General features: G+C 46.6%; 1 protein-coding gene across 1 annotated transcript in view; it reads right to left on the bottom strand.

Annotated features, from left to right (window-relative positions):
- nup160 (nucleoporin 160) overlaps window positions 1-13,456 on the bottom strand; it is a 125,077-nt gene that overhangs the window by 20,411 nt on the left and 91,210 nt on the right. Inside the window, exons 28-29 of the mRNA XM_072518792.1 lie at window positions 5,768-5,928; window positions 4,680-4,740 (exon numbers count right to left, since the gene is read on the bottom strand). Coding sequence (XP_072374893.1) covers window positions 4,680-4,740; window positions 5,768-5,928 — 222 coding nt within the window. The remainder of the gene's footprint in view (window positions 1-4,679; window positions 4,741-5,767; window positions 5,929-13,456) is intronic.

The following is a 13,456-nucleotide window of genomic DNA, read 5'->3' on the forward strand; positions in this document are numbered from 1 at the left end:
CTATAAAGAGGAGTAAGATATGTAAACTTGTTCAGAATATAAAAACAGATAGTAAAAGTTTCTACAAACATATAAAACAAAAAAGAGTGGCTAAGGTAAATATTGGTCCTTCAGAGGATGAGAAGGGAGATTTAATAATGGGAGATGAGTAAATGGCTGAGGAACTGAACAGGTTTTTTGGGTCGGTCTGCACAGTGCAAGACACAAATAACATGCCAGTGACAGGTGAGGACCTTGAGATGATTGTTATCACTAAGGAGGTAGTGACGGGCAAGCTAATGGGGCTACAGGTAGACAAGTCTCCTGGCCCTGATGGAATGCTTCCCAGAGTGCTAAAAGCGATGGCCACGGAAATTGTAAATGCACTAGTGATAATTTACCAAAATTCACTAGACTCTGGGGTGGTCCCGGCGGATTGGAAATTAGCAAACGTGACACCACTGTTTAAAAAAGGAGGTAGGCAGAAAGCGGGTAATTATAGGCCAGTGAGCTTAACTTCGGTAGCAGGGAAGATGCTGGAATCTATCATCAAGAAAGAAATAGCGAGGCACCTGGATGGAAATTGTCCCATTGGACAGACGCAGCATGGGTTCTTAAAGGGCAGGTCGTGCCTAACTAATTTAGCGGAATATTTTGAGGACATTACCAGTGCGGTAGATAACGGGGAGCCAATGGATGTGGTATATCTGGATTTCCAGAAAGCTTTTGACAAGGTGCCACACAAAAGATTGCTGCATAAGATAAAGATCCATGGTATTAAGGGTAATGTAGTAGCATGGATAGAGGATTGGTTAATTAATAGAAAGCAAAGAGTGGGGATTAATGGGTGTTTCTCTGGTTGGCAATCAGTAGCTAGTGGTGTCCCTCAGGGATCAGTGTTGGGCCCACAATTGTTCACAATTTACATAGATGATTTGGAGTTGGGGACCAAGTGCAATGTGTCCAAGTTTGCAGACGGCACTAAGAGGAGTGTTAAAGCAAAAAGTGCAGAGGATACCGGAAGTCTGCAGAGGGATTTGGATAGGTTAAGTGAATGGGCTAGGGTCTGGCAGATGGAAGACAATGTTGACAAATGTGAGGTTATCCATTTTGGTCGGAATAACAGCAAAAGGGATTATTATTTCAATGATAGAATATTAAAACATGCTGCTGTGCAGAGAGACCTGGATGTGCTAGTGCACGAGTGACAAAAAGATGGTTTACAGGTGCAACAGGTGATTAAGGCAGCAAATGAAGTTCTGTCCTTCATTGCTAGAGGGATGGAGTTTAAGACTAGGAAGGTTATGCTGCAATTGTAAAGGTGTTAGTGAGGCCACACCTGGAGTATTGTGTTCAGTTTTGGTCTCCTTACCCGAGAAAGGACATACTGGCGCTGGAGGGTGTGCAGAGGAAATTCACTAGGTTAATCCCAGAGCTGAAGGGGTTGGATTACGAGGAGAGGTGGAGTAGACTGGGACTGTACTCTTTGGAATTTACAAGGATGAGGGGGGATCTTATAGAAACATATAAAATTATGAAGGGAATAGATGGGATAGATGCAGGGAGGTTGTTTCCACTGGCGGGTGAAAGCAGAACTAGGGGACATAGCCTCAAAATAAGGGGAAGTAGATTTAGGACTGAGTTTAGGAGGAACCTCTTCACCCAAAGGGTTGTGAATCTATGGAATTCCTTGCCCAGTGAAGCAGTTGAGGCTCCTTCATGAAATGTTTTTAAGATAAAGATAGATAGTTTTTTGAAGAATAAAGGGATTAAGGGTTATGGTGTTTGGGTCGGAAAGGGGAGCTGAGTCCACAAAAGATCAGCCATGATCTGATTGAATGGTGGAGCAGGCTCAAGAGGCCAGCTGGCCAACTCCTGCTCCTTGTTCTTATGTTCTATACAGCTGTGACGCCCTGTCTCGTGTGTTGACTTTGAGACGCGGCCTCATCAGAGGGGTGCAACTCAGGGGAACAGGTGGCCACTGACGGCACTCCATGGGACGGGTCCAGATCAGCACCCAGCGGCCCCTATTCCTGGTCAGTGCCCATAGGGCTCTGGGGTTCACCTTGGGACGGAGGGTCAGTTGGTTCAAGCCCTGGCTGTCCCTGCATCATCTGGCTCTGCCAGCCCTGGTGGTTTCCCATAGTCTGCACCATCACGTTGACGCCCTCGGCAATGCACCTCAGTGACTGGGACATGCTCTGCAGCGTCTCGGCAATGTCCACCAACATGTCCCGCAGAGCCTCATCAAGATCAGCCGAGTACAGGGTGACATAGCCCAGTCAGATATTCTGCTGAGACCCTCAGCCATGGCCGTCATGCGCGACGTCTTGAACACCTTCCCCAATGGTGCCGACGTCTTGCACCAGGCTCTCCACTGCGGTCGCCATTTTTTCCCCCACTGGAGGCCGGTCCTCCTGGTCACATTCCCAGAGCTCACAACTGCCACCACCTCGTCCCAGGCTGCCTTGTGGCTTACTCCCTGGAGCCCTCCTGGCCTTCACCGTGTCTAGGAGCCTCTTTCAGAGGTCAGCATCCCCGAGTCTGGGGCTGGTCACCTCGGCGCCATAATTGTGAGCTGGCTGGGGTTGGACGAGTAAGTGCTGCTGAAGTGCTGCTCAACCTTGTTAGCAGGGGCTGGCGAGCGCTGTTCCAGCGACTCAGCTGGCCTCGTTGGACCGAGCAACTGCAAGCTCGCGGCAACTCTCGCTCGCTTAGAATTTTTTCCAGAGAATCGCGCCCATTAACTCTTTTTCCTCATTACAGATGTTGAGTATTTCCAATACTTTCTCTTATTACAGCTATGTAACCGGTTTAACATGTTGTTTACATGCTTGTATGTTTAAAGGACTCTTCAGTCCATTTGGGTAAATCACCAACTGGAAATGATTTCAGGTTGGTGAATTCTGCAGTTAAAGGTACCAATGATGTTGTCATCTTTTGAAATACTGATTCCTGCTGAAGGAATGGGAGAGGGAAAATAAACTATGGAAGCAACAAACTCAATGTGATGTAATTTAGTGACCTGAACAGCCATCAGAAACAGTGTTCCCAGAACATGGGTATTGCACCGGACTTCGGAAAAACAACAAGAGGGCAAGTTGATGAGGTTCCATCAGAGACAGTCCACAGCCGATAACAGAGGGCAATGTGAATGGGTCAGAGTAGGTATCAGCAACCTGTTTTCAATGGTTAGAAAGCAGTCATCATGAAATGGCCAGCACCCAAAGATGTGCAGGACAGTCAACTGTCCCTTGATTGAAATTTTTTTTAAATTCCATAAGGCATCATATTCTGTCAGATGCTTTATCACATAAAAATACAAAGCAGAAAGGCCCATCGAGTCTGCACCGCCGCATGAAAGGCACCTGATCCGCCAATCCTAATCCCATTTGCCAACACTTGGCCCTTAGGCTCGAATGTTAAGATGTACCAAGAGCTCATCCATGTAATTTTTAAACAATGTGAGGCAACCCGCCTCTATCATTCTCCCAGGCAGTGTGCTTCAGACTGTCACCATCCTTTGGGTAAAAATATTTTTCCTCAAATCCCCCCTGAACCTCCCGTCCCTCACCTTGCACTTGTCTACCCTCGTAACCGATCCTTCAGCTAAGGGGAACAACTGTTCCTATCCATCCTGTCCATACCCCTCATAATCTTGTAAACCTCGATCAGGTCGTCCCTTGGTCTTCTCTGCTCAACAACCCAAGCTGATCCAACCTCTCTTCATAACTTAAAAGCTCCGTCCCAGGCAATATTCTGGTGAAATGCCTTTGCACCCGCTCCAGTGCAATCACATCCTTCCTATAATGAGACACTAGCATTGCAAACAGTGTTCCAGCTGGTGGCCTCACCAATGTTCTATGTAACTCCACATGACTTTCTTGCTTTTGTAATCTATGCCATGATTGATAAAAGCAAGTGTACCAAATGCCCTTTTCACCACCCTACTAGCCTGCCCTTCTTCCTTCAGAGATCTATTTACAAACACACCAGGGTCTCTTTGTTCCTCAGGACTTCCCAGTGTGCTGCCATTCATTGAATATTTCCTTGTCAAATTGCTCCTTCCAAAGTGTAAGACTCACACTTTTCAGGATTAAATTCCATCTGCCATTTTTCTGCCTATTTAACCATCCCGTCTCTATCTTCCTGCAACCGAATCTCAGCCTCGCGGTCAACCACAAGGCCTATCTTTGTCTCATCCGCAAACGTACTGATCCTAACCCCCACATAAGACATTTATGATAAATGACAAATAATAGGGGACCCACCACAGATCCCTGTGGTACATCACTGGCTTCCAGTCACTGAAGCAGCCACCTGTCATCACCCTGTTTCCTCCAGCTTTGCATCCAACATATCAAGTTCCCCTGTATCCCATGTGCATTTACTGTCTGTATATGTCTCCCATGTGGGACCTTGCCAAATGCTTTGCTGAAATCCATGTAAACTACATCAACTGCATTACCCTCATCTACACACTTAGTCAGGTGCTCAAAAAATTCAATCAAGTTTGTTTGACATGACAAAGCCATGCTGACTAATCCTGATGAAACATTGCCTCTAAAGTGGAGGTAGATTCTCTCCTTCAGAATTTTCTCCATTAGCTTCCCCACCACTGACATGAGATACTTCACAAAATTTGACCAGCTTCCTTTGATTTGCAGCCTCAAGGAGTGAAACAAAGCAACATGACTTACTTTGTGTGACAGTATGTTCGCCGTCATGATTCCTCTTTGGAGATGCCCCAGGACGCTCATACTGTTAAAGCAGGGAGAAAGGTTTAAACAGGGCTCAGTGCCACAGAAAAGACAACAACCAGTCTGTTCCAGAGGGCTACACTGTATTCACCATTATAGCGTTTAATTCTGGCCAAAATCTCATATTAGCAGGGAGAGCATTGTAAAGATGTCTGTCAACTAATTCCCCTGGCGGCGGGGGCGTACCGTGCCGGAAAGCGCAGCTGGCGGACTGGAGAACCCGACCCCCCCCCCCCCCCGTTTTCTTTTAAAAACAGACACCTTGGTTTAGGTGGGTATATTCATTGGTTTGTATATCCATAGTTCTCTGTTCCTGTAACCATTTTAAAACTAAATAATTTAGTTCGTTTTACCTCTGCTCATTTCACAGGCGTTAAATTTTATCTACTGTATATCTGCTTATTTCATCAGTCTGTCTCTGCGCTCCTCTTCATTACTACATTTCTGAGCTTTGTGTCATATACAAACTGCGAAATAATGCCAGATCATTAATATACATCCAAAAGAGGAGTCCGAAATTCAACGTGGCAGACATCACCGCACATTTCCCCCAGTTCACCACCAGTCTCGGATTTCGGCCTCTGAGCCAATTTGAAATCCACACTGGCACTTTCCATTAATCCCATGGGCTGTAGCTTTTCTCACAAGTCTATTATGTGGTACTTTGTTAAATGTGTTTTAAAAATCTATATACAAAACAAGCCCTCTCCAGTACTATATCCGGGACCTTAAGCGAGACGATCACAGACAATGCAGAGAGCTTTATATCAAATTACCAACACTCTCTTGTGCATTAGGATGAAGGTGCCAGCAACCCACTCTCACAAAGTGAGTCCTTCCCTTACCTAGTCTGAAGAGAAGTCCTCCAAATTTAACATGGAGCATGCACAGACCCACAAGCTGCTCACATCTCCCCAGGTCACTCAGCAGCTAGAACTCCAGATGCCAGAATTTCAGGTGCTCTCACCAGCTGACAGTGAAACTCTGTCATCCCACAAGGAAGAGGGTGTTGAAACGTGCTTTCATACCATAGCTCCTGCTGCAGGCCGTACGATCCAAGCATATTCCGGTCGGATTTGTCGCAGGCAATTTATTCCCACTAAGTAACAATTTACTTGTTTCTGCAGCCCATCCAGAGTGCGAACTTCCCGCCCAAGACGCATTCCGTATTCGAACATCACTGTCCCAGCTAGAAGAGAAAGAAACGTTACAAAAACTATCCAAAGGTAAAGCATATCCACACACCGTGGCGTCCGCTCGGTCTGCCCAGTACCCCCCATGGCTCCCCTATCCCTGTGGCCTACGTCCCCCCTGTGGGCATCTCTGGCACACGTGAGCTCCTCCAGCCCCACCTCCAAGGTCGACTCCAGCGCACCCCTAGGCTGCGGGAGGGGAAGAAACACACAAGTGGATAAATAGTTTGGTGGGAGCAGCGATGGTTAATTACAGAGACAGGAAGAGCTTGGTGCGAGCAGGGATGATATAAGGAACTTGTTAAATCTTTGTCTATTTTGTGTTTCCCTTTTCAATCCCTGTCCCTGCAATGTTGCAGTTTCATTTTAAACTGCAGACCTTGGTCAATTTGGTCCAACCGAAAACACTCCTCGTCTAATCCTTGCGTCCTTTTAATGCCTGTCCTGCCGGCTGGTTTTAAAATCACTGCCTTTTGGTTTTGAACGGAAATCCCCACTGCTACGAGCTGCCATTTAACTGATCCCACATCTCCCTTTATGCGCTGTGGCACAGCTGTGATGTCAGTTCGATGGACATGGCAAGCAGCCAATCGGTGTGTCTGAAATTCTGGGGCATCTCCTGTTCTTGCTTGTGATTGGTGGAGCTATTCAGAACCTTCTGGAAGAAAGGTAGGCCATGTGGCGAGCTCCATTTTGTCCACAGTTCTGAGAATGATCCAGGCATGGGGTCATTTTAAAACTCTCTCTCTCAACTCTCTGCCTGGTGAGTTAAGAGGCTTCCAGCCAGACCTGTGAAAGGAACCACTATATCCTCAAACTTTAACCAGGTGATCACGGACAACCAGAGAGCCTTATTTCAAATTACCAACACTCTCTCGTGCATTAGGATGAAGGTTTAAAAGGCTGCAAGCAGTTTCTCCCACCAGGTCTGTAACAGCTTAATCCTCCATCTGAATGACAAGGAAAAGCCCAGTCTGAGAACTCTCTTCACCATGCAGCTATAATCTCTGTACAGAGACCAGACGGACAACTGAAAGGCAGAGTGGATCGAGAACATGCTGCAAAAAGAGCATTCTATAGCCTGCAGGTTTTTGTTGCAGACGGCAGGAGAAAATTGCTAGCTACAAAGATCGTTACCAGAAAGAACTCTCTCATATCTCTAAATCCCTGTTATTTTTTAAACTTTCCCCTCCCCTTTCCACTATGTGTCTGGGTGGAGGGTGAGATGGGGTTTTGGGAATAGTTATATTAGCAGACCATTGTTCCATTCCAGCCATGATATGTTCATTTTTTTCCTTGTTATAAAAATAGTTTTAACGTTTTACTTATAAATCTGGTGCCTGCAACTCATTGGAGTAGTCTTGGACCAAACATCTCGACATGTTTGTAAGAATTAATAGTTAATTCACGCATGTTGTGACAAGATTATGAGGGGTATGGACAGGATGGATAGGAACAGTTGTTCCCCTTAGCTGAAGGATCGGTTACGAGGGTAGACAAGTGCAAGGTGAGGGACGGGAGGTTCAGGGGGGATTTGAGGAAAAATATTTTTACCCAAAGGATGATGACAGTCTGAAGCACACTGCCTGGGAGAATGATAGAGGCGGGTTGCCTCACATTGTTTAAAAATTACATGGATGAGCTCTTGGTACATCTTAACATTCGAGCCTAAGGGCCAAGTGTTGGCAAATGGGATTAGGATTGGCGGATCAGGTGCCTTTCATGCGGCGGTGCAGACTCGATGGGCCAAATGGCCTTTCGGCTTTGTATTTTTATGTGATAAAGCATCTGACAGAATATGATGCCTTATGGATTACAGAAATAGGAAGAGTATGGTGGTGGCAATGGTCATGATTCCAGAGATGGGAAGAGTTTGGTGGGGGCGGTGGTGATGATTACTGTTAAGATACTGTTGTAAAACCCTACTTGTCTGTCCTGCGTTTTCCTTTTTATTCCCTCCCTGCTGACTAGCTTCTCGTTAAGCTGCTACAACGTTGCTACACCATCTGGGATTTCTATTTTAGGCAGAGTTGGAACTCCTATCATGATGGATTAAGCCGAGACATTCCCTTTAGGTTCTGTGGTAGAACTGGTGATGATGATTTGATAAGACTTGGCAAGCAGCCAATCGGAATGTACAATTTCCTATTGGGGCCTGTGATTGGTGGGGCCAGGCAAAAGGTTCCAGAGAGAAGGCAGGTCTTGCAAAGAGTGCCATATATTGTTTGGGGTGTGTGCTGTGAAGAGATCCAGGCACGAGCCAGCTTTGAATCTCTCTCTCTGCCTGCTGATTGAGAGAGCTTTCTGCAAACTAGTTTCAGATTCGATAAATGATTAGGAGATCGCTGGCTACAAAGTACAATCTCATAATCCGCTTTTCAGTTTAAACCTTTTCCCTCCATTCCAGTCGTCATGTGTGTCTGGGTGGAGGGTGGGTTTTGGGATTAGGTGGATCGTTGGATCATTGTTGTTATTATTTCATATATTCATCTTTTCCTCTTGTTATTAATAAATTAGTTTGTTAACGTTTTTACTTCTCAATCTGGTGTCTGCATCTCGTTACAGCAGTCAAGGGCCAAAATCTCGTTAAGTGAATTACCAAATAATTCTTATTTACTTATCGCGATTCTGGCCCTAGACTGCTGCAACGAGATGGCTGAATCAGGGTACTGAACTTGAGAATCAGCCATGATCACAATGAATGGCGGAGCAGGTTCAAAGGGCCAAATGGTCTCCTCCTGCTTCTATTTTCTATGTTTCTATATTACAGGGATAGAAGTGCTCGGTGGGAGCAGTGATGGTTGATTAGAGAGTTTGGTGGGGGCAGTGATGGTTGATTACAGAGTTTGGTGGGGGGCAGTGATGGTTGATTAGAGAGAGTTTGGTGGGGGCAGTGATGGTTGATTAGAGAGAGTTTGGTGGGGGCAGTGATGGTTGATTACAGAGTTTGGTGGGGAGCAGTGATGGTTGATTAGAGAGAGTTTGGTGGGGGGCAGTGATGGTTGATTAGAGAGTTTGGTGGGGGGCAGTGATGGTTGATTAGAGAGAGTTTGGTGGGGGGCAGTGATGGGTGATTAGAGAGAGTTTGGTGGGGGGCAGTGATGGTTGATTAGAGAGAGTTTGGTGGGGGGCAGTGATGGTTGATTAGAGAGAGTTTGGTGGGGGGGCAGTGATGGTTGATTAGAGAGAGTTTGGTGGGGGGGCAGTGATGGTTGATTCGAGAGTTTGGTGGGGGGCAGTGATAGTTGATTAGAGAGTTTGGTGGGGGGGCAGTGATGGTTGATTAGAGAGAGTTTGGTGGGGGGGCAGTGATGGTTGATTCGAGAGTTTGGTGGGGGGCAGTGATAGTTGATTAGAGAGTTTGGTGGGGGGCAGTGATGGTTGATTACAGAGAGTTTGGTGGGGGCAGTGATGGGTGATTAGAGAATGTTTGGTGGGGGCAGTGATAGTTGATTAGGGAGTTTGGTGGGGGCAGTGATGGTTGATTCGAGAGTTTGGTGGGGGGCAGTGATAGTTGATTAGAGAGTTTGGTGGGGGGCAGTGATGGTTGATTAGAGAGAGTTTGGTGGGGGGGGCAGTGATGGTTGATTCGAGAGTTTGGTGGGGGGCAGTGATGGTTGATTCGAGAGTTTGGTGGGGGGCAGTGATAGTTGATTACAGTGAGTTTGGTGGGGGGCAGTGATGGTTGATTACAGAGAGTTTGGTGGGGGCAGTGATGGGTGATTAGAGAATGTTTGGTGGGGGCAGTGATAGTTGATTAGGGAGTTTGGTGGGGGCAGTGATGGTTGATTAGAGAGTTTGGTGGGGGGCAGTGATGGTTGATTACAAAGAGTTTCTTCAATCAGGCCACGCTCAAGAGCGTACTACCAAGTTACCACCAACACGTCACCTGTTCTACTAGAGGCCCAAACATCCTGGACCACTGCTACACAAATATTAAACATGCCTACCGCTCTATCGCCCGCCCACACTTTGGCAAATCTGACCACAAGGCTGTGCTCCCGCTCCCGGCTTATAAGCAAAAGCTGAAGCGGGAAAATCCGTCAAAGAAAGTCGTGCAATGTTGGTCTGAGGAATCGGATGATCTCCTATGGGACTGCTTCGAGCCAGTGGACTGGTCAGTATTTAAAAACTCTGCAACCAGCCTGAACGAGTACGCCACCACAGTAACTGACTTCATTAGAAGACTGTGTGCCAAAGAAGCAAATCCGTGTGTTCACCAACCGGAAACCCTGGCTGAAGTCTAGGTCTGAGGCGTTTAAGTCAGGCGACCCTGACCTATACAAGAAAGCCAGATATGATCTAAGAAAATCCATCAACGATGCCAAAGGACAGTACCGGACCAAGAAGACGACCATCATCCCTGTACCAAAACAAAGTCAAGCAGCGTGCCTCAATGACTATCGTCCAGTGGCTCTGACATCCATCATTATGAAGTGCTTCGAAAGATTAGTCATGGCTCAAATCAACTCCAGCCTCCCGGATTGCCTTGATCCACTACAGTTCGCCTACCGCTGCAACAGGTCCACAGCAGATGCCATCTCCCTGGCCCTGCACTCAACACTGGAACACCTAGATAACAAAGACACCTATGTCAGACTCCTATTTGACTACAGCTCAGCCTTCAACACTATTACTCCGACGAAACTCACCTTCAAACTCCGTGGCCTGGGCCTCGACTCCTCCGTGACTGGATCCTGAACTTCCTTCCCCACAAACCATAATCAGTAAGGATAGGCAACAACACCTCCTCCACGATCATCCTCAGCACCGGTGCCCCATAAGGCTGTGTCTTCAGCCTGCTACTATACTCCTTATACACCTATAACTGTGTGGCTAAATTCCCCTCCAACTCGTTTCTCAAATTTGCTGATGACACCACCCTAGTGGGTCGGATTTCAAACAATGACGAGACAAAGTACAGGAATGAGGTAGAGAATCTGATGAACTGGTGCAACGACAATAATCTCTCCCTCAATGTCAATAAAACGAAGGAGATTGTCGTCGACTTCAGAAAGCGTAGAGGAGAACATGCCCCTGTTTACATCAATGGGAACGAAGTAGAAAGGGTCGAGAACTTCAAGTTTTTAGGTGTCCAGATTACCAACAACCTGTCCTGGTCCCCCCATGCTGACACTATAGTTCAGAAAGCCCACCAACGACTCTACTTTCTCAGAAGACTAAGGCATGCCCTCTACGACTCTCACCAACTTTTACAGATGCACCATAGAAATCATTCTTTCTGGTTGTCGCACAGCTTGGTATGGTTCCTGCTCTGCCCAAGACCGCAGGAAACTACAAAAGGTTGTGAATGTAGCCCAGTCCATCACGCAAACCAGCCTCCCATCCATTGACTCTGTCTACAATTCCCGCTGCCTCGGAAAGGCAACCAGCATAATTAAGGACCCCACACACCCCGGTCATACTCTCTTCCACCTTCTCCCGTTAGGAAAAAGATACAAAAGTTTGAGGTCACGTACCAACCGACTCAAGAATAGCTTCTTCCCTACTGCCATCAGACTTTTGAATGGACCTACCTCGTATTAAGTTGATCTTCTCTCTACATCCTAGTTATGACTGTAACATTACATTCTGTAGTCTCTCCTTCCTTCCCTATGCACAGTATGCGTTGTCTGTATAGCATGCAAGAAACACCACTTTTCACTGTATACTAATACATGTGACAATAATAAATCAAATCAAAGTTTGGTGGGGGCAGTGATGGTTGATTACAATGAGTTTGGTGGGGGCAGTGATGGTTGATTACAGAGAGTTTGGTGGGAGGCAGTGATGGTTGATTACAGTGAGTTTGGTGGGGAGCAGTGATGGTTGATTACAGAGAGTTTGGTGGGGGCAGTGATGGTTGATTACAGAGAGTTTGGTGGGAGCAGTGATGGTTGATTACAGTGAGTTTGGTGGGGGCAGTGATGGTTGGTTACAGTGAGTTTGGTGGGGGCAGTGATGGTTGGTTACAGTGAGTTTGGTGGGGAGCAGTGATGGTTGATTACAGAGAGTTTGGTGGGGAGCAGTGATGGTTGATTACAGAGAGTTTGGTGGGAGCAGTGATGGTTGATTACAGTGAGTTTGGTGGGGGCAGTGATGGTTGGTTACAGTGAGTTTGGTGGGAGCAGTGATGGTTGATTACAGAGAGTTTGGTGGGGAGCAGTGATGGTTGATTACAGTGAGTTTGGTGGGAGCAGTGATGGTTGATTACAGTGAGTTTGGTGGGGAGCAGTGATGGTTGATTACAGTGAGTTTGGTGGGGGCAGTGATGGTTGATTACAGTGAGTTTGGTGGGGGCAGTGATGGTTGATTACAGAGAGTTTGGTGGGGGCAGTGATGGTTGATTACAGTGAGTTTGGTGGGGGCAGTGATGGTTGATTACAGAGAGTTTGGTGGGGGCAGTGATGGTTGATTACAGTGAGTTTGGTGGGGGGCAGTGATGGTTGATTACAGAGATAGGCAGGCACAAAATTCATAATAAGGATGAGAACCTTCCAAACCCGATTGTTGGAAGTAGGAGTCAATGTTAGGCAGAGGTGACGGGAGAGTTTGACTTGCGGGATTAGGTACAGGCATCAGAACACATGGATGAGGAAGTCCAATGCCAACTATAAAGGCATTGGAACAGTCAACTGTGGAATTAACAAAAGCATGGATGAAAGCTTCAGTAGCTGACAGACTGAGGAACAGCAGCACCAGGAGGTGGAAGCTGGCAAATTGTATATGGAGAGGATATGGGGTCGGAATCTGAGCACAGTATTAATAGGATGTTGTGAAATATTGTGATTTAGCCACGGACATGGAGCAGATAGACAGTTGGCTGCAGAATACAGTTTGTGGACGGGTCCAAAACCAATGGCTGTAGTTTTCTCAATGTTTACAATGGAGATCCAGTTTTCTCTGCGGCTCATCCAGAACTGTTTGTTTGACAAACAGTCTGAACAGAGAAGTAGTGGAGGGCTGAGAGAGATGGTGACAGTTCCTTGATATTCAGCAAATTCACCCCTAGCCTTTGGATGACATTGCCAAGAATGGGAAACATTGGAGCAAGGATATTTCTTGAGGTATTCCAGAGGCAATAGTGTTGAGGGTGGGAAGAGAAGACAGTACTGAAGATGCTCTAACTCGGAGTGGAACTGAACAAGAACAGCCACACATTAAAGAGTGTCAGATTTCAAAGAGGAGGGCCTACATGAGGTGTGGGATTTGTTTATAATGCCGGCTAGCACAATGCTCAGCAGTTTAGAAAGAATGGGGTGTGTGGTGATGTGCCTGTATGCAATATTGTAAACAGTTGGTGGTGTGACCTCCAACCAGCAGGTGGTAGTTTAGATCCACCATGAGGTCTCGAGACAGTGGGCATGTGACAAGGCACTCAGATACAAGTGCAGGCATACCCGGTGATCCGCAGATGGTTATAAGATGTACACGAGGACAGTTGTGCATAGGGGTAGTTCCAGGGGTGTAGAAAGAAATTCCATGATAACTTGCTCTGTATCAGATCGTTACCACGTATGTATT

This window comes from Scyliorhinus torazame, chromosome 10 (assembly GCF_047496885.1).
Source record: "Scyliorhinus torazame isolate Kashiwa2021f chromosome 10, sScyTor2.1, whole genome shotgun sequence".
Lineage (NCBI taxonomy): Eukaryota > Metazoa > Chordata > Chondrichthyes > Carcharhiniformes > Scyliorhinidae > Scyliorhinus > Scyliorhinus torazame.